The sequence below is a fragment of the Thunnus thynnus genome, chromosome 11, assembly GCF_963924715.1.
Source record: "Thunnus thynnus chromosome 11, fThuThy2.1, whole genome shotgun sequence".
In the NCBI taxonomy this organism is placed as follows: domain Eukaryota; kingdom Metazoa; phylum Chordata; class Actinopteri; order Scombriformes; family Scombridae; genus Thunnus; species Thunnus thynnus.
The window spans coordinates 6981341-7008736 of NC_089527.1; the positions used below are offsets into that span (position 1 = coordinate 6981341).

At 39.5% G+C, this 27396-nt stretch overlaps 1 protein-coding gene across 1 annotated transcript; it reads right to left on the bottom strand.

Annotated features, from left to right (window-relative positions):
* Window positions 1-1041: 1041 nt before the first annotated feature.
* wdr75 (WD repeat domain 75) lies at window positions 1042-27314 on the bottom strand. The gene is made up of 21 exons (XM_067602964.1): window positions 27160-27314; window positions 25920-26049; window positions 24603-24668; window positions 23054-23153; window positions 21589-21713; window positions 20585-20655; window positions 20230-20346; window positions 19278-19366; window positions 18661-18819; window positions 16747-16806; window positions 15426-15541; window positions 15002-15177; window positions 13787-13944; window positions 11775-11955; window positions 8992-9086; window positions 8747-8842; window positions 8077-8246; window positions 4956-5015; window positions 3521-3667; window positions 3288-3379; window positions 1042-2901 (listed from the first exon to the last, which is right to left on the bottom strand). The coding sequence occupies exons 1-21, from the start codon at window positions 27243-27245 to the stop codon at window positions 2679-2681; spliced, it is 2517 nt and encodes an 838-aa protein (XP_067459065.1). The 5' UTR covers window positions 27246-27314; the 3' UTR covers window positions 1042-2678.
* Between the last annotated feature and the right edge of the window lie 82 nt (window positions 27315-27396).

The window sequence follows — 27396 nt, forward strand, 5'->3', positions numbered from 1 at the left end:
TTGTTTTTGTACTGAATTATAATGTGTCAATGAGTGAGCGTCCGAGGTGTTGGCAGGTGGATTTTGTTACCTTTGGACAGAGCCAGGCTAGCTGTTTCCAGTCTTTATGCTAAGCTAAGCTACTTTGGTGCTGACTCTAACTTTATATTGATTTTCAGCCTTAAAAATTCTGTTGCATTGGCTTTGATTAAATGGAGAAAAGAGAGTTTGTTGAGTTGAGGTTTTTTTTTCTATAAAGGATAGTTTGTTGCTGCTGCTCAAGGATAAATGTAAAGAAACAGGTGAATTTTTCTTTTTCTTTTTCTGGCACATTTCAGCTGAAAGTTGAGTTTACAAGATTTAAACAGGGCTTGTTTGATTTGATTGGATCTACTTTACAATCTCAGCTGGTAATAACTCAATAAAAGTGGAAGATAAACAGCTCCGGATTTGATAAGGATATGTGGGGTGACCCGGTTTAATCACCCGGCAGTGGAAGCACGCAGGAGCTTTGATAAAAACCCTCGACATTTGTCACAGAGATCATGACATGCCAATGATAACAAGAATTTTCTGGCAACTGAAAAACGCTGAAAGATGAAAGTGCATTGTGTTATCCAACCATGGAAGCAAAAAGTGACCTTCTACTTCTGGGTCCGGTCACTCATGACTCGGGGATTTGTTACTCAAGAGCCAGCTGAATCCTGCTTCACATTACAGCACCAGTGTGACCTTTCAAAGTCCTGGTTGCCATAAATATCGAGGGCAGGGTTTTCAGGCAAAAATGTGTTTGCTGTTAACATTAATCTTGCATCATTTGTTTATTATCTTTCTTTTGAAAGCAACAGGCTGGCTAGATGTGGGTCATAATTGGCCTGCTTATACAACAGCGTGAGAATAAGCGTCCTCTTCATATCTCTATTCATAACCTTCAGTCTTACTTACATCATTATACTGAATTACAACATCAAACAGCGACAACAGACAAAGGCAGCAAGTTTGGACTCTGGAAGAGACGACGTTGTGTAAAAAGGTGAGGAATGAATGAACATGGCGGACAGCTTAAAGAAAGGCTGACATGTTTTTATTAAATTGTAGAAAAGTGTGTGATTACACATTTATGTGCTTGAATACAATGTCTGTAAAACTTTGAATCCACTCTTTGACTTTTTAAACATTGAATCAAAGTGGGTGTAATTGGATTTTTGACACTGAACAGAAAACTAACAGTAAAAATCTCTATGAATTTATCACAATTAGTATTTATTCCCTCTGCTATGACATATGTAAATCATGAATGGTGCACGTTCAAGTTGTGGTCACATGCATGTAATCAAGGCGTGACGATTGATTTAGGATTAATTTAACTTTTCCAGATCCTGCTTTTACTTTCATCCCACCACTGTAACTCAAGAGAACATGAAAAGTACTATTTTTTTACTCAATTATATAATAATTGGAAGTAAAAAATATATCCACTGTTGCATTTTATTAAAAAAAAAACAACCACACGCTGTAAATTAAAAATGCAATAATTCGGTCAGATAGACTTTATCAATCTCGTTGACTTCAGTCTAACTGCTCTTAAGTGTATCACATTCTTGTGATTATATCGTATCAGGCTGCAGCTGATGATTATTTTCATTATCAATTAATCTGCTGATTATTTTACAGATTAATCGATGAGTTGTTTCGTCTGTAAAATGTCCAAACAGTCTCCAAATAGTAAAGCTTATGTCTTCATACATCTTACTTTGTCTGACCAACAGCCCCAAACCCAAAGATAATTAAATCTACTATCCTGTATGACGGAGAAAAGCATTAAATCATCACATTTGAGAAGCTGAAAGAAGCAAATGTCTGAACACTTGAAAAATGACTTAAACAATTATAAAAATAGTTGGTGATTAAACTCTAAAAAAGTATTGTGTGTGTATCCAAAGCCTGATATATCTTCCTCCTCTGTGTCGTTGTTGTCCAAAAACTATTAAAGGTTCCTTCATCATCAAGATTACAGTCATGTTAGTTTGTTTAGAAACGGCTCTAAACATGATTGGTTTGAAATTAAGAACTTGCGTCAACATGTTTGCACCTGGATAAGAGTTAACTGAGCTGCTTAGTAACCAGCTTCCTGATACAGGTTATTCAGGTTATTGACTGAGCCGAACTGATGTCAGCCAGGTAAACTGAAGACATCCACACTAGTTGAACTTGCTTCGAGAGACTTGAAAACAGACGGTAACAGAGCTGAAAATGCAGGAAGAAAACCTGCTAAAAGTCTCCAAGACGACTTGACTGTGACTCAAGAGAAGATTTATAACAATGACCCCCAAAACATGAAACAAGAGTCCAGACCTCAAGCCAGTCCTGTTTGTGGCAAGACTTTAAAACTGCTGCTCACACACTTTCCTCATGAAACATAACAGTTTTACAGAGAAAAATGTTATTTTCATCCACACTGATAAAGATTTGTCAGATGAACAAAACAATACTGTTGTGAAAAGGACGAATACTTTACTATCAAGTATTTTCTGTTAACATATTTGCACAGATTTGACACTTTTTTTTGCTTCTGTATTTTTTTATCCAAATGAGATCCACTGTTGTAAAACAATAAAACATAAAAAAAAATCCATGGTGGATGGTCACACTTCCTATAAGCACTGTATCTCTGCAAGTGTCTTTTTACACGATCATGTTTAGCAGTCCAGGACGCTGCTGAGCCAGCTGTGGTCGAGTTTCTTCACCCTCCTCAGCTCTCTGACCTGAGCTTTTGTCAGAGGGGGGGCTGCAGACTCCGCTGCTTGGCCTCCAACTGACGCCTGCTTCGGTCTCGAGGTACTGGACTCCATTTCCTCCTCTGAATCCTCTTCCTCTTTCTCGCTCTCCATTTCCTCCTCCTCCGCATGTTGTTTTTCCTCCCTGAGGCCACAAAGGCACACATCGGGAAAAGAACAAAAAAAAAAAAAAGTTTAGCGTGACTTGACATCTTTTCAGAGACCAGAAAATAGAAACTCCACATTTTCCGATGTTGACTATTTTAGTTTTCAAGTTGCTGAGTCATGTGAGACCCTGTGTGAACCAGCAGCGTTTTGTCAACTCACACTAACACTATCTCGACCCTCGATGATGAAGTTAGTCAAACAAAAACACATGAAAAAGGGAACAAACGGTAAACGGACTGCATTTATATAGCACATAGTCTTCTGACCACTCAAAGCGCCTCACACTACATGCCATACTACAAACATTCAGACATTTATTCAGATAACGTGTTGAATTTCAGGAAGTTTTCGAGGATAACTGACCTGGTGTCTGTGACGGAGATGAGCAGAGACTGTACGAACATGGAGCAGAGGAAAGAGGTGGAGGGCAGGACGTGTGCCGGCGTCTGCAGGAGCTGTCAGCAACAACAACAAAGTTTAAAGAGCTACAAACTAACAGGGACAAACTACTAATACATGTGTGTGTTTTCATCTTTCACTTAATGATCAATGAAACAATTTATAAAACATAATCCATGAAGGGTCAAACTACTGACCTCCTTGACAGCGACGGAGCCCTGAGGGAGCTGCGCTCGCTCAGCGGACAGGACGCTCAGCGAGTCTTGATTCTCCTCTTGTTGCTGCCGGTGTTTCCCCAGCAACAGGTAGAACGGCGTCATGGCGACGCTGTCATCAACCACGAGCTTGAATGGAGGAAAAAAAAAAAAATCACAATCAATGTCAGGAAAAATAGGAAATGTATGTAAGTAAAGATTTATTCTTACAGCGCTTGTAAAGAGCTTGACGTTAAAAGCATTTAATTTATATTTACAGAATAAAAAATAAAATAAAATTTTAAAAAGTGAGGGAATGTAAAGGCTGATTTACGGTGGGTTGCTCGACACTTTTGATAAATGTCACTCAACAGAAATTAAAGAGTCACATGACGTTTTCAATTTATGCTTCGGCGAAAGGTATCAGTCGTCTCCATGGTAACCAGACGCTATCCTCCAGACGGCTTGTTTAGTTGCATTATATCATCCCGACCAGGACTAATTAAACAAGGTTACAGACCAAAATATCAATAAGGAATGGTCACAATGGTCTCCATGGCGACGTTAGTAACACTACCCAAACACTCTGTGTGACAAATATGACGGTGTCCAAAACATAACTTAATTTTCCAGGTGCGCGACATGAAAGGAAAGTGTCAAGTATCTCTTTTTTCTGTTGAAAATACATCATTTCTGTCAACCTTCCTTAAATCAGCCTTTAGTGAGTTTTGAGGGGTTTTTTTGAGCTAGATAACCGGTTATTCAAGCCTCCTGCACTTCTTCTAGGTTCAAAATGCTGCTAATTGTCTTTTAACAGTCTGCAGACGAGCTACAGCTCCTTGACTGAGGTAAAAACTAAAACTAAATTCTCGTTTACTCTGCTGTTCTCAGGGCAGATCATCATCATCATCTCTGTTTTATCCTTTTTTAAATTTTTTTTATGGTCACATTTGACAGACATGTACAGCTGTGTGTCATCTACATAAAAACGACAAATTAAAAAGGCCCATGGTAGCATATAAATAGAGAATAAAACAGGCTCATGTCTCACAAAATAAAAACAGTGTTCAGCGATATGATGGAGGAAAAGCTTCAGCAGTGATTTTTATTTAATAGGAGGAACAAGACGGGACATCCGGATACTTTGTGAGAGAACAAGGAACTTCTGCAACTTTAGCCAAGCACAACAGACTGCATCTTCTCCATCAGCCTTTTTTCATTTTAGAAGAAAACATTTGAAGCAACAACTGAATACAGGCATCAGTCCAGCCTGCAGTTTTCAAACTATTAAATTTTATGTGCGGCTTTGCAAGCATGAGGAACGGCCAGATATCAGATATCAACTTCAATGTTTCTCAGAGTTCAGAAAATCTGCTCTAAACATGTTCAGTATGGAACAACAACAACGTGTTTGTTAGTGTACATGTGTGTGTTTTACCTGTTTGCTGGACGCCATCAGTCGCTCCTCTTCCGCCTTGGTGGTGAAGGTCATGAGGTCCTGAACAGGAGAGTCCACATCAGTCAGAAGAACACAACAGCACACACACAATGTGCAAAATGTAACAATGGAGCAAAGTCCTTTTTTATCAAATCAATGAATTAATCAATTACTTTATTTGTCCCTAAGTTGTGCAGCAGTGTAACAACACAGAGTAAAAACACAAATCACATGAACACAACAAATACACATACTATCTTCACGTGAACAGAAACATTTAAAAACAAGAAGTTACGACATAAAAAGAAGAAGAAATTTTTAAAATTCTGCAAATTGAAGCAAATTTGTAGCATTGACCAATTCCTCGGTACAAAAGGTCAGATTTCCTCGAGTTGTATCTCTAACCACTGAATCATGTGTTTAGATGACACTCGGGTGGATTTGATCTAGTAATCAGAGGCTCGTTCTAGTAACTCAACATGCAGACGGTGTTTTTATCTGCTATAAATATGGCTGTGCATCAAGTTTCCAGTAGATCATTGCTCACTAGGTAGTGTTGTGATGGTGGCAAACATCAGAACTAAGCAGCATAAAGTCACGACTAGACTAAAAGTTTCTAAAAAGGGGGCGTCGCACGGAGCTCTAAAACGCTCTGCAAAAACCGGATCAGTTGTATCCAAAGCTCAGGTCAATACATCAAGCTTAGTTCCCTGAGAGATAGAAAAGCGACTTCCACACAGATACAGAGTTTGCTAAATAAAGAACACAAGACTCCAATCAGCAGAAGCCATGAGGAGGCTCACAAGAAGCTCTTTGGAACAATGTCAAAATCATGCTGAGGGAACATGGGTCATCAGGTTTCGCACACACTAGCGGAGTCTGTGCCAGCTCCACTGCATGCTGTCATTAAGGCAAAAAAAGGGGGACGAATCATGGCTAGACTGAAATTCACGTCCATTTTTCAAAGATTTAACTGAATCGTTAGGCTGATATCATCATTTGTAATGAAAGAAATAGTCATCAAGTAGACTTTTAGACCCCATACCCCAATACAAATACATTACATAAGTACAAAAGAAAGGAAAGTATACTAGTTAAAAGAATTTAAAACAAACTGCATCAATACAATTATAGAAATATGTTTAAGGTGTCTAGGTTTTCAGTTGAGAGACGGTTGAGGAGGTGAAAGAGTTTTAGCTAGCAGGACTCTAAGAGGAGGGTGAGATCTGATAACTCTGGATGTAAATGATGTGTGCGTCACCCTGCATGGACTCTGCTTTTATGGCAGCATTATGGATTTTATACAGCACACTGTAACTACGATTATGGCATAACATTACACCGTTACATCATCATGTGATGTGGATGTCACGGCTGAGACATAAAACAGACTGAAAACTGGAACGAACTGTCTGAGTCCGTTTGGTTTTGCTGAATTCAGCCGTTTTCTAAACGCTGCAATCTTTGGTGTCATCATTTTTTGTTTTTATTAAAAGGATACGTTCACAGTTTTATCAAGTCTGTCTTGTTTTGATAAACTTTTCAATAAATGTTTCCACAGATGGAGGGCTGTGGATGTTTAGTTTTAGCTTTAGATGTATATAAAATATTCTGAGGTGGTTTTTCCACAAAAAAAGCTCAATTATCTTGTTTAAACCCTTAAAATTACATCTACTCCTTCTTCTTTAATTAAAATCCAGAATCTATAAATATGCAAATATATTTAATTTCAGAAGTTGAGCTGCTGGACACGAGATGGACAATTTACTCCACTGTAAAGTTTATTCTCAGTGTTTGTGCGCTGGAGGCTTCAAGTTTCCACATCACACTTGTCAAAGTTGAATATTGGACCAGGATTAGCTTCCAAACTAGTTGTGATGTCACAAATCTTGCTCGTAAGCCCGCCCCTTAAAATGTTATTTTCAATGAGCTCAGAGAAACTTTCCACTTTCTGCAGATGTTTATACAAAAAACGGCCTTTTAGTGTCAAACTCTGCACAGTGAATCTAAAACATCCGACTGCAGCAACAACAAGTTAAACGTGTTTTTGAGTGGAAGGAGACTTTAAATATCAGGGCCGGGGTTATGTGCAACAAGGGGCAAAAATCAAAAGACATCTGATGTTTTTATAAATAACACAGTGATCCTGACTTGGCTAATCAGTAACAAACATAACAGCATGTAAAAACCTGTAAGTGTAGCGCCCCCTTTGGACCAATCACTGTAACTCTACAAAAGGAAGATGACCAAATAAATCATAATCCAAAAGACAAAATATCACTGTCTGTGTTTGAGGTAGAAAATAAACATGAATTTGAATGATGGTGTATGAAAGAGCAGTGACCAACCTATCAGTATAACCAGTTCTGCCAGTTTGAAACTGCCTCTGCCAGCCAATAAAAACTGTCCTACTTGTATGTGTAGCTTCTCTGGATGAACACAGCAGTAAAGTAGACATCTACTCTTTGCTTTTAAATAAAAATCAGACATATCATGCACATTTCCAGGTCTATGTTTATGGGGCTCAACTGGAATATCTTTGCCTTATTTATCTTATACTGTCTCTTTATGCAGCCCCTCAGTTCAGCCTCTGTCTGAAACAGGCTGTTTTAGCTCCTGTCTCTTTAAGCCCCGCCTCCCGATGAGCCCACTCTGTTCTGATTGGTTAGCTTCAGGAAGCTAACAGCAGACTTCCAGCGGCTCTGGAGGCTACGTAAACAAATAATAGTCGTCGTATTTCACCTCTTTTCCTGTTCTTTACTCGATATATAAACTTCTCAAATACATCCGTACATGTTCGAGCCTGAATTTGATTCGAAATATGCGAGAGGACAACAAACAACAACCCGTAGAACAACCTTAGCAACAACTTTAGCAACAAAGACTACCAACAGACAGCATGTGTGAACAATCTGACATCACCACAAGGAGGAAGTAGTGGTAACGCTGCAAACAAAGCCCTGACTTTTGACTTGCAGCGAGCATTTTCACATACGTTCACCTCAAGTTTTGGAGCTTTGACCACTTCTAACATAAATATGTGACATCATAACAGTATAAAAATAACAGAATAAAGCACAAAAAGCGAGATATGTCCCCTTTAAACATCAAATGTGTTTACCATGTACTGAGTGAGGAAGTAGAGCTGGGAGCAGTTCAGCCATTGGCTGCTCTCCTCGCAGCTCTCCAGCATCTCGTCCCTCGGGGCAAAGACGGCGCGCGTCACTTTCCCCGAACACACGGCCTTCTGGGAAAACAGCGGCCGAGGCTCGCTTGGCTTAAAGACAAACACTGAAAATAAAAAGAGAGAGAAACATGAGAAGATTGATTCCTATAGATTAAGCATCTTAGCTGCTGGATCAGAACAAACATAAGCGTCAAAGCAGATTAATCATTCTGACAACGACACTAATGATATGTATTCTATAAGCTGCGGCACGTTGTTCACTGTCAAACCAGCGTTTCAACGTAAACTTCCTCTTTCACAACGCCAATAACTTTCAATTCTTGCACACAGGCAGCAGCCGCATCTCAGATCGAAAGACAAACCTCTGAACAGTTATTCATGGCTTTATATGGAGTGAAATATTTTGGAAAAATCATAAAAATAAAATAAATCACTTGTCATTTTTAATAGTTATTTGATGTTTTCTGTAAACTCTAATGCTTTACACAGTATTCCTACATATAGATACGGAAGAAATGTGATTTCCTGCAACTTTAAAGAGGTCTGATTCCAACTTGCAAATGTTAAAACTCATATTTGGGCTGCACGTGTGTTTAAATCTTACAGTCGGTGCATCCTTCCTGGAAGCAGAAGGCAGTGATGTTCTCAGAGACGGGGTCAGCCAGCAGCAGGCTGACGTCCATGGAGGTGCTCCACTCCACTGCCAGAGCAGGAAAGCAGACAGAAGAAGAAGAAGAAGAGGGAGAAAAGAGAAAAGGGGAAGGATACGTATAGTTATATACTTGATGAAACCAAAAATATACACTTAAACAAAACGCATGCAGCTGCAAATATGAACTTTTAGCTTACAGGAGCAGGTGAGCAGATTCCAGCAGCAGAGCAGGTTCTTCGTTGTAGTTCCCAGCAGATATTTAGAGCAGCTCAGTCGCCCAAAACAAAGATCCCTAGCGGAGGAAAAAAAAAAAGTCTAATTTATTTTCCTGTCGCTGTAAAGAATCCCCCTAAAGAACCACCAGCTCCTTACACAACACATATTTCACAGGATTAGCTTTTTTTCTGCTTTGGGGGCTTCGATTGGGAACATGTAAGCACCCACCAAGAATAAATCAGTACCGCTCAGCCTTTCTGACTTTAAACTGCTGCTGCATGAACAAACATATCATTCATAAATGACTTATATTGACAAAAAATGTAAATGTGAAGTAGTTTCACAGCACTCGGTGGGTGAACCAACGTCTGAGGCTGCATGTAAAGAGTCTGAAGTTGGTTGAAGTTCGAGGTCAAGCAAATCACCCACCAGGCTCTACGCATCCATAGGTGGGAGTTATGTAAGGGGCACCGGGCAGCTGTCAAAACAGCAGACCATTAACGTCTCCCAAGTTTTCCCTCCTTTCAACTCTGAAGTCTTATTATTATTATTATTACGAATAGATTCCCACCGTCAGCTCCCCCAAACTACACAGGAAATGTCTGCTCATTTGAAGAGGTTTTCTGAGTATGATTGAGTTTTTTGAGAGGGGAAAAGGCAGCGTGCCAGATACGGAAATTAGTTCAGACTAGCAGAAGGAACACAAATAAGTGTCTGACCAGCACCTTTTCTAATGTTATTGAATGACTCTTTAAAAAAAAAAGAAGAAGTTTCTTGATTGTTAAAATCTTTATGTTCCTTCTGCTGGTTCCTTTATTTTAACCCTTATATAGCATTAATACTCTGAGGTTTCACTGTGTCCCCTCATAATTAGTCTCTCTACCAAGTGTCTGAACAACACATCTTTTTTTTTCATTCATAAATACTCATCAGACAATAAATGGCTGATTATACTTTAATCTTTCAGAGAACAGAGATTGTGTATTCTTTAGGTTGTGCACTATTTGTTTATGGAGAGAAAACATTCACAATCGCACTTTATTATAGTTCTATGTTACATTAAATAGTAGAATTTAACATCCATCATGATTTCAATTAATAATTTGAGTGGTGATTTTTGAAATTTTTGAATAAATATGAGTCAAAGTTAACTCCTAACACTTTTGTATGAACAAAAATGCACAAAAAACTGAGATATTTCCATTTTTTTAATATTTTGGTCACTTTAGCAGTTTTCACTGCTCTCAAATATATATATAAAAAAAATGGCCAAAGGGTGAATTTTATGTCATCTTTCTATATTTTGCTTGCTGAATGCTGAGTTTGTGTTGTGGTGCTTATTTCCAAAAAAAAAAAAAAAAAAGTGGTACAGAAACTAGCAACTGAAGTTTCGCGTCCTCAGTGACCTGTGGGGCCCCTTCTTGAGCAGAGGGGACATTTGCCAACATTTCTGAGACTCGAGCAACGTTGCGAAACTGCAGCCTGTTCCTGCCGTCAACCGGCCGACAGGCAGCACTTCTTCTCGGTTACATCCTCTGAGAAACAACACTCCTGGACCTCTGCCAGAACGGCGACAAGGTCGTTTAACTGTTCATGGTCGTCCACTGCTGCGGAGACTTGACAGCGAATAAACGGTCCTCTGTTACTGGTCTTTGTACAGTTTCTACTTACCAGTGTTGGACAGACTAATGAGCATTTTACAGATATTAATGTTGTGAAGATACAGATGGTGATGGTTTTCTTTCTCTCACTTTTAACAAGTCACAAGTTATTAAAGTGTTTGCACAGACTGTCTTTCTCTCTCTGCTAATAAGCACTTGATGATCTTTTGCTGGATGATGTTGCTATACAGCGTATGAATCAGTGTTTGGTGAATGCCTGCTGTAGATCATTGTCTGTTAACATCAACGTGTGCCAAAACAGATTCGGAAAGTTAAAAATAGAAGATTGGAATGTGATGAGCGTGCAGCTTTCTCCTCGATCGTTTATCAGCCTGCACAGAGAGATTGCAAATGAAAAACTATCTATTTATCTAAATCTACTCCTCTGCCTCTGCTTTAAGAAACAGCTTCACACTTTGGGAATAACATTTATTCTCTTGCTGAAAGGTAGATGAACAGATTGATATCACTATCACGTCTGTACGGTAGATATGAAGCCAGCAGGTGGTTAGCTTAGCTTAGCACAAAAGGCAACAAAATCCACCTATCAACACCTCTAAAGCTCACAAATTAACACGTTAGATCTCGTCTGTTAAACCCATACAAAAGGGACTATTTCTTGGCCGGGACTAGCAACTTCCTGCAGTCCCCTCTGGTTGCCTGGCAACGGCTCAGGGCCAGGAAATAGTCTGGCACATACCCCCCCCCCCACCCCGCTCATTTTTGCACTTTGGTTTAACATATTATTTAGTGAGCTTTAGAGGTGCTGGTAGGCAAACAGTCTAACCTTCAGACAGAGACAGGTTAGCTGTTTCCAGTCTTTATGCTAAGCTAAGCTACTTAGCTGATGGCTCCAACTTCATATTTAGTGTGCAGACATGAGTGTTATTGATCTTCTCATCTAAATCTCAGCAAGAAAGCCAATAAACAGCTGTTCAAGAAGGTGGCTAACTAAAAAAACAAAATAAAAGATTGTGAGCAAGCATTCAATGATCATTTTCACTACTTAAAACTGCTGCAAACATAATAAACTCAGTCCTACAAGTATTAAATGTTCGACACACACACCCCTACTGAATGTGTGGGTATTTGTGTGCTCTGACCTGATAGCTCCCGGCGGCTGGGACAGAGTTGTCAGGAGCTCCCAGGAGGCCGGGCTCCACACAGTCACCACCTCCTGAAAGCTGACGGCCAACAGAGAGCCATCGGCTGAGAAACAGCAGCATTCAGGCGCCAGGCTGTGATAGGCTCCGACGAAATCACACGACCAGGATGGACCTTCATCTGCAAGCCAGGTCGAGAGGAAAAAGAGAGAGAGAGAGGGAGACAGACACCAAGAGTTCTGGATTACATAATAAATAATAATACATTTAATTTGTGCCGCACTTGTCATTCATGGCGTAACTCAGCGTGCTACAGTATTAACACAGAACATAAAGAAAATAGCAATATAAGTTAAGATGAAAAAGCCTTCTTGAATAGAAAGGGTTTTTTTTAAAAGAGTCTAGGGTCTGAGCTGCCCTCAGTTGGTTAGTGAGGTGCAGCAGAGCAGAAGACTTGATCCCCCATGGTGCATAGCTTAATACCGGGGGCCCAGACGAGCGAGCTGCCGGCAGATCTGAGAGTGCTGGTGGAGGTTTGTAGTATGATCAGTTTCTGTAGGTAGGGAGGTGCATATCTGGTGATGGATTTGCATGTGAGTAGCAGGACTTTGTGGTCAATCCTGAAGGAGACAGGGAGCCAGTGCATTGAAAACAGAATTGGTGTTATATGTTGGTGTTTTTGCACACTCATCAGGATCCTGGCAGCGTTGTTGTGAATTGTGTGAATTCATCTGACAGGGTTTACAGATGTTTTTGAGAGGTTTTGCATAGTCAAGTCAGCTGAGGGTCAAACCAAACCCCCAGATTAGTGGCTGAGGAGGAAAGGGGGATGGATGTCCTGGCCGTCAAAGGTGTGAAGTGCCAATAAGAAGAGGATGTAACAGGAGGACGTTTGTTGCTCATCCAGGCCTTTATCTCCTTCAGACAGGTGCTGAAGCGTGACATGGCATCATAAGGGCTCGGGGCAGTTTTGATGTACAGCTGGATATCATCAGCATAGCAATGAAAAGACATCCCGTGTCTGCTGGGAGCGTGTAGAGGGTTAACAGGATGGGGCCGAGAACCGATCCTTGCGGAACACCACAGGTGACAGGGAGCGATCTAGACCTGCACCCCCCCCCCCGCCACTGAGACATACTTCATCCTACCAGAAAGGCAGGACTGACTATCATCGATTAATCGTTCCATCTGTACAAAAATGAAATGCAGAACTTTAAATCACATGCCAACTGGCAGAAACGCTTGCTCATGTCTATGTGCCAAACCAGTGTGTGATGTCTGACATGACAGAGTGCACTATCAGCTCACAGAGAGCTTCCCGTTTGCTTTTTAGGAGTTATTTTGAGGAAGTGAGGGAGTTGTTGTTTTTTTTTTATTGAATGACAACGTGAAAATCCTGTTAAAGCTGACACTGCATGTTCATATAGCATCTTAATCATCTTTATTTATTATAGTTCCCTGTTAAAACTATTCCTCATGATGGGGGCAGTAATGTAATTGGTGTATGCCCCTATATCACCAGCACCAAGTTGTGGCCTGTTCTGTGAAAAAAAAACAACCTCTTAATCTATAAAATCAGTGTCAGGTTTACCTGAAACTCCACTAGGGCGTTGTGGTAGTGCACAGTATTAAAAGTATAAGAGAAGTCCATGAATAAAATCCTAGTGTAGGGGTGTGCTGAGTCCACGTGTCTGGCCTCGGTATCAGTGTCAAATGTTATAAAGAGAGCAGACAGATTCACAAAGCAGGTGCAGTCACAGCTGATCTACTCAAATCTCAGGATTACACACACAGTGATGCATGTCTAAAGTGAGAATTAAAATCGGTACATATAATGTCCGAACAACAACAACAAAAAAAAAACAATGAGGTAAAGACGACACTGAGCCAAAAACCTACTAAACAACAAGGTCACAACAAATTAAATAAGGTCAGTAAATGTTGTTGCATTGCTTAACTAAACTCCACCTGTTGGTCGACCGGACTGGCAGAAACCGAGCTAGACTGCTTACCCTCTGTGTGGGCTGGGGCGGCCAGCTGCCAGGCTTTGAAGTGCCCGTCTTTGCTGGCGGAGACCAGCATGGTGGTCTGGCTGTCGGCAGCGTGGCAAAAGCACATGGCTGTAATCCGGGCCTCGTGGGGGGCCGAGATGGTCGTGTTCAGCACAAAACTGCAGGTGATAGGAAAAGCATGTTACAGGGTTGTGGTTGGAGATCAAGGAAAAAAGAAAAAAAAATCACTATTTAGCATTCGTTCCTATTACATAATGGAACAAAAAACACTACTAGACTACATTATTTTCATTTCATGTAATCCTGTTTATCTTTAAGCTTCCCACCTCTCCTGCACAGGCTTCTCTTTACTTTAAATTCATATATATCACAGTATATGTAGGTGTAAGTGCATCAGAATATATGCAAATATATCTTTTATATAATAATTGTATTTTTGTGCTTCCTCCAGTGAGCTGACTTCTTGTAAACGAGAAAGCTGCTTAAACATAATTAGGGAAGAAACCTGGTTGTCTCAGGTAGATCTCTCTTGGCGAACGCTGATTTCTCCGACATGTAAACATGTAGCTCGGTGTCCAAACAGTTTTTTTTGTTTTTTTTTAACAAGTACACACGTGCAGAATAACAGACTGCAGACTGAGGAAATAACAGTGTGGAGCAGCTGGATGAAATAAATCATTACACGCAGCAATGCGCCCTCATATTCACAATTATTCCGTCCAGATTTCAACTAAAAAGTAAAACAAAGAAGCCTGTAGACGTATAAATAAGTCGGTTTTCACTGCTGTGAATATTTGAACATTGATTTGTTAAATTCAGGCACTTTCTCGCTCTGAAAGGAATTTAAAAAAAGCAGCTTTTTCTATCACTAATAAAGTTTCAAATCAGTTAGACGTGATGCCAAAATAACATCAGGGGTAGAGGAGAAATCTGGTTGCTGATGAGCTGCATGTATACTTAGATTTACAGTAACCTGGTTACTACAGTGCATGTAAACTTCATTCATTCAAACCTTTATTTAGACAGGTTGGGCCATGTTGAGCAACCTCTCTTTCACAAGGACACCTTGATTACAACACAAATATAAAATACACAAAACAATAAACATAAATCGGCAAATATGAACCTTCGTAACCTACTTTCTCTGAGTAAACTGGTCACTTCGGTGCATGTAAACACACTGATTTAAACTAAATAAAAAGTATAAACAGATACCTCTGTGTTTGTTCATCGAATGCCCACAGTTTTAAATTCAGCTCCAGCTCAGCTGCTTTCTGTTTTCTTTCTTCGACCGTTGCCAGCCAGTTGCCAGAGGCATCGAAAGCCGCCTTCACCACCTCGAACTGCTGCAGGCCCGACTCATGAATGTACTCCTGCTGTACAATGTCCAGCTGTGGGAAACACACAAGTTGGCCCAAGAATTTGGCTATTAAGGCAAATTTACACCGAGTTGTTGTGGTTGTTGGCAGTATTTTTAAAGTTTGTGTTGGAACTTTCTGTTCTTAAAACTACTCGCATCGGTTTTTAATTCAAATAAGTTGTTTCCAAGTGCTCATAATCGTATTTATGCACTCTGGTAAGACAATAAAAGCCTCCACAAACATAGTTTTTTTTCTTTGGTTTATGTGTGATATCTTACGTTGAACAGCAGTTTGTCTCTTTGGAGCGAGTAAAACTGCAGGTGGCCCGGTTTCCCGTTCAGCACCAGGGCTTTGCTACGCGGATCCACCATCAGGTCTGATCTGACACTTTCTCCTGAACAAGGACAGAGAGAGAGAGAGAGAGAAAAAAAAAAAAAAAGAAGAGAGAGAATCAATTGCTACATTCAGGTCTGATTAAGAGGAAGTCGTCCAAAGTCAACAACGTTTTCCTTCCCACAGGTGGAGACGGCTGCCAGCTACCTTAACTGACCGGGAGCGGTTTGTTAGGACGTGTTTTGACACATTTTAAAAGCATAAATCTGTGTCAAACAAGGCCAAATATTTTTCTTTTGATATACCATATGTAGACAGTTTGATGCAAAGGGACAGAGAGGCGCAAATGTTCAGAAATCTGCATCATCAATGTACACTGGAGTGATTGTGTAACTGTAGACCATACATTTTTTTTTTTTTCCCAGGAAGTGAATCTGCTGAGACGTATAAAAATACGAAAAAACATAAAGATAATCTGCATGTCACAGCATTCAGGCTGTAATGCAGCAGGGGCGCGACCGTCAGTTTCTTTTCCTGATTTGGAGCCATGACCGATGTTATTTTAACTTTTAGTGGTTTTTATCCTGCGTCATGCTTATATTTCATGCATAACACATTGTTTCCTGTGCTGTTCACTTTTTTTTTTTGTGTGTTTGTGCATGTGTAAAAATGTCATGTGTCAGCTGTTTTATGGCAGTTTCTTGTTAAATATAAGATTTCCCTGCGACTGATATGATGATTCAAACAGTGTTAAGACCTTTATTATTTGATTTAACACTGCTTAAATTAAATTATGGATACAATTCTCTGCAAACTTTTAACCTGGAGTCTATTTTGTGACGTCTCTGATTGTTTCTGATGCTGTATGTGCGTTTGTTCGTCCGGCTGTGTGCGTTGTAGGTCGTTTCCCTTTTTGTTATATATCAGTCTATGCTTGTTTTCCTTTTGTCTGCTGGACTCAGATAAAAGATCTTGATCTTAATTAAATAAAAAGGTTATAGTTGTAGCTTTCTTGGCATAAATGAAGATTGCACATAAAAGTGGTAACAGCTGATTCTCATGCAAGTTTTTATTCCAGACTAGAAAAAAAGAGTTTTTCTCCCTTTGATTTGTTTTCTAAATGTCGGTGAACACATTTCATTAGTTACAACAGAGATATTTCTAATCACAGTGAACACAACCTAAGTGACTGAACAGTTAATAAATCTAAGTGTTATTGACGAGCCCGTACAGCATGTTTGTAATCCAGCTACAGTCTGTACTCACCTTTGACCAGACCCTGAATGACCGCCGACACTTTCACACAACTCTGGATGATCGTGATTTCTAGAGCAAAAGAAGAGAACAGAGATTAGTTACTGCAGCTTTTAATTAATCCTGAAATCAAGTCTGTATAAACATTCCACAGCTGCAGATATTACTGCAAGTAGCTTTCTCATCTGTCAGAGGAAAGATCTGATGTACGAAATGTGCGAGTTTAAAGTTTGAGGAGTTTAAACTAAGCGGAGAACAAAGTGTATTAAAAATACTAAAAACCAGAAATAACTAGTTTCCACCAGTGGAAACTAGATGTCGGCTCCAAAAAAGATTAAGTACACACAACTACAGTGGTGCTTCAATGTTTAGATTTTTTCTACTTTTGCATAAATATATGACCTAAAACATGATCAGAAGTCCTAAAACTAGATAAATGGAACCCAGTTAAACAAATGAGACAAAAACATTTAACTTATTCATTTATTTATTGAGGAAATTTATCCAATCTTACATATTTGTGGGAGGTGAAAGTATGTGAATCCTTGCTTTCAGTAAGTGGTGTGGCCCCCCTTTTGCAGCGAGCAATCACTTCCAACTAAACGTTTCCGGTAGCTGTTTATCAACCCTGCACATTGGCTCGGAGTCCGTTCCTCCTTACAGAACAGTCTCAACTCAGGGATGTTGCTTGGCGACCACTGAGCTGCTCACTTCAGGTCCTTTCACAGCATTTCTATACGTCAGGACTTTGACTCGGCCGATCAAAAACATTATCTTTCTTCTGCTCCGACCATTCTTTGGTAGAACGACTTGTGTGTTTCGCGTCGTTGTCTTGCTGCATGACCCACTTTCTGTTGAGCTTCAGTTGACGTTTTCCTGTAGAATTTGCTGCTACAGCTCTGAACTCATAGCTCCTTCAATGATTGCGAGCCGTTCTGGTCCAGAGGCAACAAAACAGGCCCAAACCATGATACCGCCACCATTGTTGTGCTGGAAGGCAGCGTTTGCTCGTCGCCAAACATAACGCGTCATATTCAAGCCAAAAAAGTTCAATTTTGGTCTCATCCATCCACAGAACATTTTTCCCAAACAGCATTCTGGCTTATCAACGTGGTCTTTAGACGAGCAGCAATGTTCTTTTTGGAGAGAACTGGCTTTTTTCCTCGTAACTCTGCCATGAAAACCATTTACGTCCAACGTTCTCCTGATGATGGACTCATGAACATCGACTGTAGCCGCTGCAAGAGAGGTTTTTAATTTCCCTTTGGACTATTACACGCCTGCTCCTGGTGTGATTTTTGGTGTTCAACCACTCATGAGGAGGCAACAATTGTGTTGAATGTCTTCTATTTGTACATGATCTGCCTGACAGTCGACTGGTGGAGTCCAAACTCTTTAGAAATGGTTTTATAACCTTTTCCAGCTTGGTGAGCATCAACCAATCTTCCTCTAAGGTCCTCAGACATCTCCTTTGTTTGAGCCATGACACACTTACACAAACCTGTGTTGTGAAGCTCAGAGTTTGATAGTAAAGACCCAGATTTCTCTTCTTTAAATAAGGCAGAACCTCCCAGAATCACACTTGATTATCATCCCATTGATTGAAACATCCGACTCTAATTTCCCCTTGAAATGAATTGATAATCCTTGAGGTTCACATACTTCTGCCTCACACAAATATGTAACACTGGATCATTTTCCTCAATAAATAAATTAACAAGTGTGAGTTTTTTGTCTCACTTGTTTAACTGATGTATCTTTATCTAGTTTTAGGGCTTGAATGAAAATCTGATCATGTTTTAGGTCATATTTATGCAGAAATTTTCAAGCAGCTCTGTATTTCCACTATTACTGTTATTTTCCAGCAGCTTGTAATTGTTCATTGTGTTTAATCTGAGGGTACGGTACAGGTTTACAGCTTCTTACTGTTGTCTGCGTGTGAGGTACAGAACAGAGCTCCGTCAGGTGAGACAGCGATGTGTGTGATGGTGGCGCCCAGGCGGGGCAGGAAGTCCCGCTGGCTCTCTTGATTGTATCTCCACTGGACGAGCACCGACTCCACGCCTCCGCTCAGCAGGTTGGTTCCTGGTAAAGCAAAGCAGAGAGAGAGAGATGGAGAGGCGGGACAGTGATGTCGGGCACAGAAACCCTTCTGAAGGACTGGTAGACATTTAATACACTGTGGGAGACCCGAGTTCTACTGCAATGTATGACAAACACATTTCAATTCACACTAACACTGCAACTAACGACTATTTACATCCTTGATTAATCTGCAGATTATTTTCTTATAAATTGATTCATCTATAAAATGTCAAAATATTGTGAAAAGTGCCTGTTACAGTTTCCCAGAATTACATGAGACAAATTTAAACGACCATCAGTCCAAAAACGTATAAATAAAAATATAATCAGTTTATTATCATGTTTAACAAATAAAGTATAAAATCACATCACATTGGCTTATAAAACCAGCCAATGTTTGGTATTAAAACCTTATTAACTCAGACGTCAGCAGTAAACAGGTGATGACGTGTTTGTACCTTCTGGGGTGAAGCGCAGCGAGCTGACGGCGCTGTGGTGCCAGTGAAGAGTCGAGTACGTGTACTCCTTCTTGTGGTTAAAGTTTCTCCTGGAAGGACAAACAGAAATATAAAGTTTCACCTCAACACCTGATATTTATACAAACATGTGAAGGATTCTCCGTCTGCAAAATACCTGAAGATTTGTTAAACTCAGACGATAACGAATCTCTATCCTCACTGTTTTATTAGCAAAGATCAGCGGTAAATAAATAGGTAGCAGCTTTTTAGCCGACAGTCTCTGCTTAAAATAATAAACTGTGACGGCAGATTACAACAAATACTGTTAATTAACAAAATATGTCGCTGTTCTCTGATTAATATGCTCTCTGCTGCTGGCGTCTGTATCCAGATGAGGATTATTTGTGACGTCACTGTACGACCGCCAGAGGATCGTGTGTTTTTGTAGTTCAACAGGGACCAGTTCAAACTTAATGATTCATATCACATCAACATTTAATCTGATCAGTTTAATCGATCTGAATCAGGACCTCAGATACAAGACAGACATAGAATATGCTGCTCATCTCATTATCAGGTTGTGAGCCTTAATTAGATGTAAACTCTACTGTTTCTTCCTATAACATGTGATTAGACATCTTTGAGTTGTACTCATTGTTTGTACAACTACACTGGTTTCTGTTGAAAGGTAAAAATATTGAGTCAAATTTAATAAAACTCTGTCGAACCCCATCCTCGCTTTATGAAGAAAAGGAACAGAATAAATAAGCTGAAATAGTGAAATAAGAAGGTTACAGAACAATAATAAACGTTTCTGTCACATCATCTGCAGGGAGGGATGTTCAATGGTGCAGCTATCAGCAGAATAAACGCAGGACACGTGAGCCGCACATGTTTAGACTAAACGGGAGCGAGCGTGCACGCTTCAAGGCCGTGTGGTTACGACACTCACCACAAGCGAATCTTTCCGTCCGCGTGGCCCGTGGCGATGCAGTCGTCTTGCGGGTGACAGGCGACGCATGTGAACGTGTTCTTGCCTCCCTTCTTGTTGTCTTCTTTGAGGGAAAACCTTTAAAAAAAAAAAAAAACGATCAGACATATGGTGTTAACGGCCGTCCTGCTGACTCATGACCTCGGTCACGTATATGTTGCAACTTCTTGTGTCTAATAAAGCAGAAATGTTTTGTGGTTTTGCGTGTAATTTAAAGCTGTCGGAGGTTTGTGGTTTTACTTAAAAGTTGGTGACAAAAATGGGTGAAATGATGAACTGATGTTTAATAAAGTATCATCTAAACACTGTGGCTCACCTGTATGACTTCTGCTTCTTGAAGAAATAGCTCTCCAGCTGCAAACCTTTAGCTGAGGCGATAAATTCCCCCTGTGAGGATGAGAACGTTTTATCACACGGGTCAGGAAGGCTACAATCAAAGTGTAATTCAAACCTGTTCTTGAGACATTTACACAAGAATCAAACCTACAATAACTGGTTTTATGGCCATTTGCAGGCAGCAGAAACAATATATAACCCTTTAAGTTGATATGTTGAACCTGTTAGCAAACATATTTCCTCATCCAGCAGTTACAGAGAAACATTATTACACATTTGGAGTCGTGTTTCTGTCCAATATTCTCTCTCTTTAAGCTCTGGTTTTGGTCTCTACCAACTCCTGAGGGAGATATCTGGCTCTTTAGATGCTAAATGCTCTACTTTGTTCACCAGCTAGTTTGCTGTTGCTCTACATTAACTGTGTCTGTTTGTTGTTTGCTGCTGAGCAGGTAGTGTACAGCGGCTTTTTAGAGCTTCTTCCTCTGTAAAACATGCTATGAGGGCGCTGAGACTGAACCGAAACAGTGAAGTTGCAGCCTGACAGCTGAACAATGAGCTGAAACTCACTGTAAAGCTCCGTAAAGCCGAGAGGAACTGCAGAGTCTCTTATGATTCTCATCACTACGAGCGACTCGCAAATTACACGCTGTCATTTCATAACTTGTTATTAAAAAAATATGGATTATAGCCGCTTTAAGAATGAATTTTGAGTGGGGTTCATCCATCATCTAACACCCAGGAGGGAAGTTTACTCATTCAGAAGGCTTTAATTTCAGAGCTTTGATGCTCAAACTGCGGTTCATTAGAGGTTTTCTGAAGACAGACAGATAGTTTGAATTGACACCCAACAATTACTGTTTCCTCACATCAGTTTATGTTTTCATGGCAGCAAACAAACTAAGTGGATGATTCACGTTTAGGAAAGTGAGAGTTCCAGATGTGCGTTGGTGACAGTGGTGGCGGCGGAGGCGGAGGCGTACGTACCCCTCTGCCGAAGGCGATGGCCTCCGGGTTGGAGCTAACGTCGCTGAGCACGGCAGAAAACTCTCGGGCCTCCACCAGCTGATCTCCACTCTGAGGCAGATGTACCGCCACCAGCTGGAACAGCTCTACACACACACACACACACACACACACAAAGGCAAACATCAGCCTGTTTGACATTCTTACCCAGTGACCTTTTACACAGTTTCTAACTACACACATGTTTAAGCACCTATGAGTGTGATTTGATTTTTTTGTCTCTGGCGGCTCCTAGTGGTCGTTTTAAAAAGCACCTCTCTGATCCGCCTGAGAGATATTAGAATAAACACATTTTTACCTGCTTCATCATTATTTAACAAACAAAAACCTCAAACTTCAGATTAACTTCAACAGATGTGAAATGAACAAAAACATTCTGCACATAAAAACTATACATACACGAGTCTGTTTCTACCATCTGCAGGTGATATTTAATTATGAAGTATTCGAGCTGTGAGTTTACAAGAAAGAACAAACAGGCTCATGAATGTGTTTAAACATTCAGTGACATTAAATTACTGCAGAGAAACACTGAGACCCAGGAGAATCCAGACAACACATACAATGATTGATTATCACTAGACTGCAGCTAAAACTTTCCTTTAAAGTAGGACTGAAGCTAACAGTTACTTTTGATTAATCTGAAGATTATTTTCTCAGTTAATCGTTTAGTCTCTAAAACATCTGAAAAACTGTGGAAAATGTCCGTTATATTTTCCTTAAGTCCAAGATGACGTCTTCAAATTGTCTGTTTTGTTCAACCAACAGTCCAAAATCCAAAAATATTCAATTTAGCAAATCATCATTAACGACTGGCTGGAAGTGTCATAAAATGACATGAAATGATTAATCGATTATCAAAACAGCTGCTGATTATTTTTTATGTTTTTAATGTGTACAGCTAGCATGCTAACTAGCATCGCTCTGCAGGTTGATACTTTTTCAGCATTATTATTGATGACTTCTGGTTTGGCTCCATGTAACTCAATAAGGAAGTTTGTGGTCTACTTGCTTTAGATTTTAGTTCAGACCTCAATGAAATCATTAAACAAACATTAAAATCAATACATTTACAGCAGCTGAAGAAACACTTTAGATCAGAAGATGAATTTATCCTGTCAAAGCACATCCTGACTGTCTTTTCTTTTCCTTTATTTATACAGAAAGATCTCTTATTCATAGACACCCTGATTACAATACAAGTATCAAATATTAGAAACATTATGAACAGATAAGAAATAAGCAATATCATATCAAAACTATATGTAAAAGCACATAACATGAAACATATTAAGGAAATAAAAGCAATATATATAATATAATTATATATATATATAACATATGCAAAGTTAAAGCTCAATTAAAACACACATTCACACTGTTAAACCTAAACAGTCACTACAATCAGACAATATGTCAAACCTACCGGATCGTTTGTCAGTTAGCACGGGGATAACGATGAAGATGACTCCCTCATGGTTTGCTGAGGCGTAGATGGAGTAAATCGGGCATCCAATGACATAAGTCTGGAAGAGATCAAACAGCTGTCAGACATCAGAGAAACAACACAAACTAACTAACTAGTCCTTCAGTACATTCAGTTACACTCACAGCTCACAGGAGGCTGTAAATATCTAATCAATCTCCTCATCTCATGACATCTGTCACCATCAGGGCTGAAACTATTATTATCAGTTAATCTGTGTGTTGTTGTGGATATTTTGGTCAGCACCTCAGTGGAGAAAAGAAGACACCCGCCTTTGATGTCTTAAAGCTGAAAAAGTTTATTGAAGTACTTGATCAAGGAGAAACTGAAATAGAGAACAACTAGGATGCTGTCTTTTTCTGTTCTGAGTCTTCATCAGCCTACAATATGAACAATTAGTCTAATTGGTTCACTAGTTTCTAAACAAGGACCTGTGTTTTACTCGTGTCAGTTCAGGTCACGTTGCATTAAACTTCAGGTCACTTTCAGCACATTCTGGTTTCACATTCCACCTATCTGTGTTATCTAGGAAAGCCTCCTCTGACCTCGGTAACCATGGTGATGCTGATTACTCTCTATCAGAGGGGTTTCTGCTTTCCCCAAAACATCACAGACAGCTGGAGTCTAAAGGAGAGGAGAGGAGAGGATGCCTCCTTCCTGCCTCCTCCTCCTTCCTGCTTAACAATTACAGTGTGACCTCGAGGCCCAGACCCAATGTAACCCAATCTGTAACCCCTAAAGATGGAAAATTCCACAACACTGTGGATTTTCTCCATTAAAATTCCAAATTCCTTTTTTCTTCCGACCAACAGTCCAGAAACCCAATAATAATAATAATAATAATAATAATAATAATAATATCTGTGTTATTATTCTATATGACAACAACAAGCATCAAATCCTCACATTTATTGAGCTAAAAATCAAAGAATGTTTGACTTTTTTGCTTGAAAAGTGACTGAAACTATTAATTAAATTAATTAAAGCTGATTAATTTTCTTCCAATACACTAATTGATTAAGGATTACAGCTATAGTCACCATGGATACTAATTAATACATTAAATCATTCAGCTGTTCAGAATGTTCATCCTTTTTTAATTCATTGGTGTGCATGTTGGTTTAATACAAATTTAAAAAAGTGACGTTTTCTTTTACTTTACTTCGTGTTCTGTGATTTTAAACTCAGCATTAAAAGGTTGTTTTATGAAAGTGTAGCTATAGATTTATATTTATGATCAGAATAATATTTTAAACAGTAGCAAGCAGGAACATTTACGACGCTTCCTTCTTTGTGCAGAATGACAACAGTCAGCAACCATTTCACCGTCCAGTCAACACTTACTGGTTTGGGACAGAACTTAAAATGGAAAAACCGCCCTCACACACTAACGTGTAAACAGAGGTGGAGCAGATACAGAGAGAGTCTGTTGGGGGGCAGCAGGTTCAGCTGAACTAGAATGACTGTAAACAGTTGAACCCGTCTGTACCTTAATGAGAATCCCGTCTGTGAAGTCCCAAAGGCGGACAGTGCCATCTGCTGAGCAAGAGTAGACCTGCAACAACACAGGAGAGGAAATAAGAAATGTGACAATAAAATACAAATATAAACAACGAGCTGAAACAACTGAAGCACCTGAACACACACTGATCATATGAAGAGTAAAACAGTTATAAAACAGACACCTACAACACAAAGATACTGTATATTTAATATGTTGCAGACCTGCAACTAACAGTTACTTTCAAATCAAATTTTATTTATAAGGCCACGTATCACATATTTGCCTCAAAGGGTTTTACTACATACGAAACTCAAGACAACAAACTCCCAAAAGATTCTGTAACAGGGTGAAAAACAGAAGAAAGAGAAACAGAGGAGTGATTCCTCTTCCAGGACAAACAGACATGTAAAAGATGTCCATCGATGTCTTTTACAACCAACAGTCCAGAAACCCAAAATATTACAGTTACAGTCACATAAAGCAAAGAAAAGCATCGTCTTGAACCGGCATATATTTGGCATTTTTGTGATTAATCAGTTACTTAATTTTCTGTTTATCAACTAATCGTTGCAGCTGTAATGTGTTGTAAATGAAACAAAAACAGATTTAGAGCTGCAAGTAACAATTATTTTCATTAGCAATTAATCTACAGATTTTTTTTGATTAATCGATTAATTAAGTCTATAAAATAAAGAAAAGTAATGAAAACTAGTCGCAAGTTTCCCAGAGACAAAGATGATTCTTCAAATATCTTGTTTTGTTCGACCAACAATCAAAAATGATTTTTGGTGTTTTTTGCTTGAAAAATCACAGACAACTGATGATTATTTTCACTATCAATTAATCTGTTGATTATTTTCTCTATTAATCGATTAGTTGTTTGGTCCATAAAATGCCAGAAAACTGTGAAAAATGTGGATCACAGAGCTTCAAATGTCTTCTTTTGTCTCAACCGACAGTTTTCAGTTTACTGTCACAAAGGACTAATAATCACATTTAAGAAGCTGGAATCAGAGACTAAAAACTGACTCCAAACAAACTAACTTATCAAAATAGTTGGAGCTCAATTTAATAGTTGGCAGCTAATCAATTAATCGACTAATCTTTGCAGCTCTAGACAGGATATCAAGCTGAAAGATACTTATCTGATATGATATTTAACAATCTAATTTAGCAGAGACACCAAGCAAACAGAAACATCATGAAATTTGACAGAAAACACACATATATACATTTTCAAGCAATTTTGTGAGTAAATTACAGCTGTACACTTTAACCAACTGTGAGGTGAGATGACTGTACCTGCAGGTGGTTGGAGGGTTTGAGCAGCACACCTGTGACCAGGTCTGTGTGACCCCGCAGGTCGTGGATACACTCCTCTGTGGAGGTGCTGAACACCTTCACACATTCTCCTGAGGCGCATAGCAGGAACCTGCAGCACCACAAAACACATGTTTTCAGTGGTGGAAGAAGTGCTCAGATACTACTACAGTAAAAGTACATAAGTATTATGAGCTTGATGTAGTTAAAGTTTTGCAGTAAAAGTAGTGGTTTGGTCCCTCTGACTGATATATTATTATATATGACATCATTAGATTATTAATAGTGAAGCATCAGTGTTAGAGCAGCATGTTACTGTTGTAGCTGCTGGAGGTGGAGCTAGTTTACACTACTTTATATACAGTTAGCTAGTTTAGTCCAGTGCTTCCCAACCTAGGGGTCGGGCCCCTCCAAAGGGTCAGCAGATAAATCTGAGGGGTCGTGAGATGATTAATGGGAGAGGAAAGAAGGAAAAACAAAGTTCTGATACACAAATCTGTTTTCAGTTTTTGGACTTTTTCTCTAATCTTTGATTTTTGCTGAAATATTGGATCATTTGAACAATTATTGAAATGAAACCATGTGAGAAGTTTAGAGGGAAAAATCACTATTTGGTGGAGCTGTTAACAACTCATAGACATGTGAAATGTGACCCCGACTACACACTTCTTTTTGTAAGACGTCAAAAGACAAAAAGGTTGGAAACCACTGGTTTCATCTTTAACAATGTGTTGTATTTTAAAAGCTTGTTATATTATCCATTGTGTCAAATTTTCATCTGAAAAGTAACTAAAGCTGTCAAATAAATGTAGTGGAGTAGAAAGTACAATATTTCCCTCTGAAATGTAGTGAACTGGAAGTATAAAGTAGCATCATATGGAAAAACTCAAAGCACAAGTACTTCGAGATTGTACTTAAGTAGAGTAACGTTACATGTGTAAATGTACTTGGTTACTTTGCACCACTGCATCTTTTAGGCTACAAATCGCAGTTGAAGCACTCAAACGTGGTTATGTTTAGTCGGTATGAATGTTATTAAATTATCTTAACAGATAATTGTCGCAGAGGTGAAACAAACTGGAGACATTTTATGTAAACAGCAGCAGTAAGTTTCCTAGCAGCTAAATGCTAACGGCTAACAGCTAGCGCCGGCTTTAGCTCTCCGGCTAATAACGTCTTCCAAACAATATTAAACATTATCGGACTGAAAACACACACTCACTTCGAGTCGGTGGTGATGACAGGCTCCCTGAAGTTTATTTTACTGCCACCTCGGTGAACCACGCGGATGTCCCCGTGTTCAACCATGTTTTCACTTGGTTCAACTTTCACCTCTGACCTCTGCCTCCGCTTCCTCTTCTTCTTCTTCGCTCCTTTATTAGCGGCTGTTGCTGAGGCAGCTTATATCGCCCCCTACTGGACTGGAGTGTTGACTAGTAAATTACCATTTACTGTGTAA

Bases quoted from the DNA above. Each gene is read 5' to 3' on its own strand.
- wdr75 (XM_067602964.1), bottom strand. From the start codon at position 27,245: ATGGTTGAACACGGGGACATCCGCGTGGTTCACCGAGGTGGCAGTAAA. The intron at 15,178-15,425 runs GTAAGATATCAC...TGTTTCCCACAG, and splicing joins GAGACAAACTGCTGTTCAAC to CTGGACATTGTACAGCAGGA. The intron at 8,843-8,991 runs GTAAGCTAAAAG...CTGCTCTGGCAG, and splicing joins GAATCTGCTCACCTGCTCCT to TGGAGTGGAGCACCTCCATG.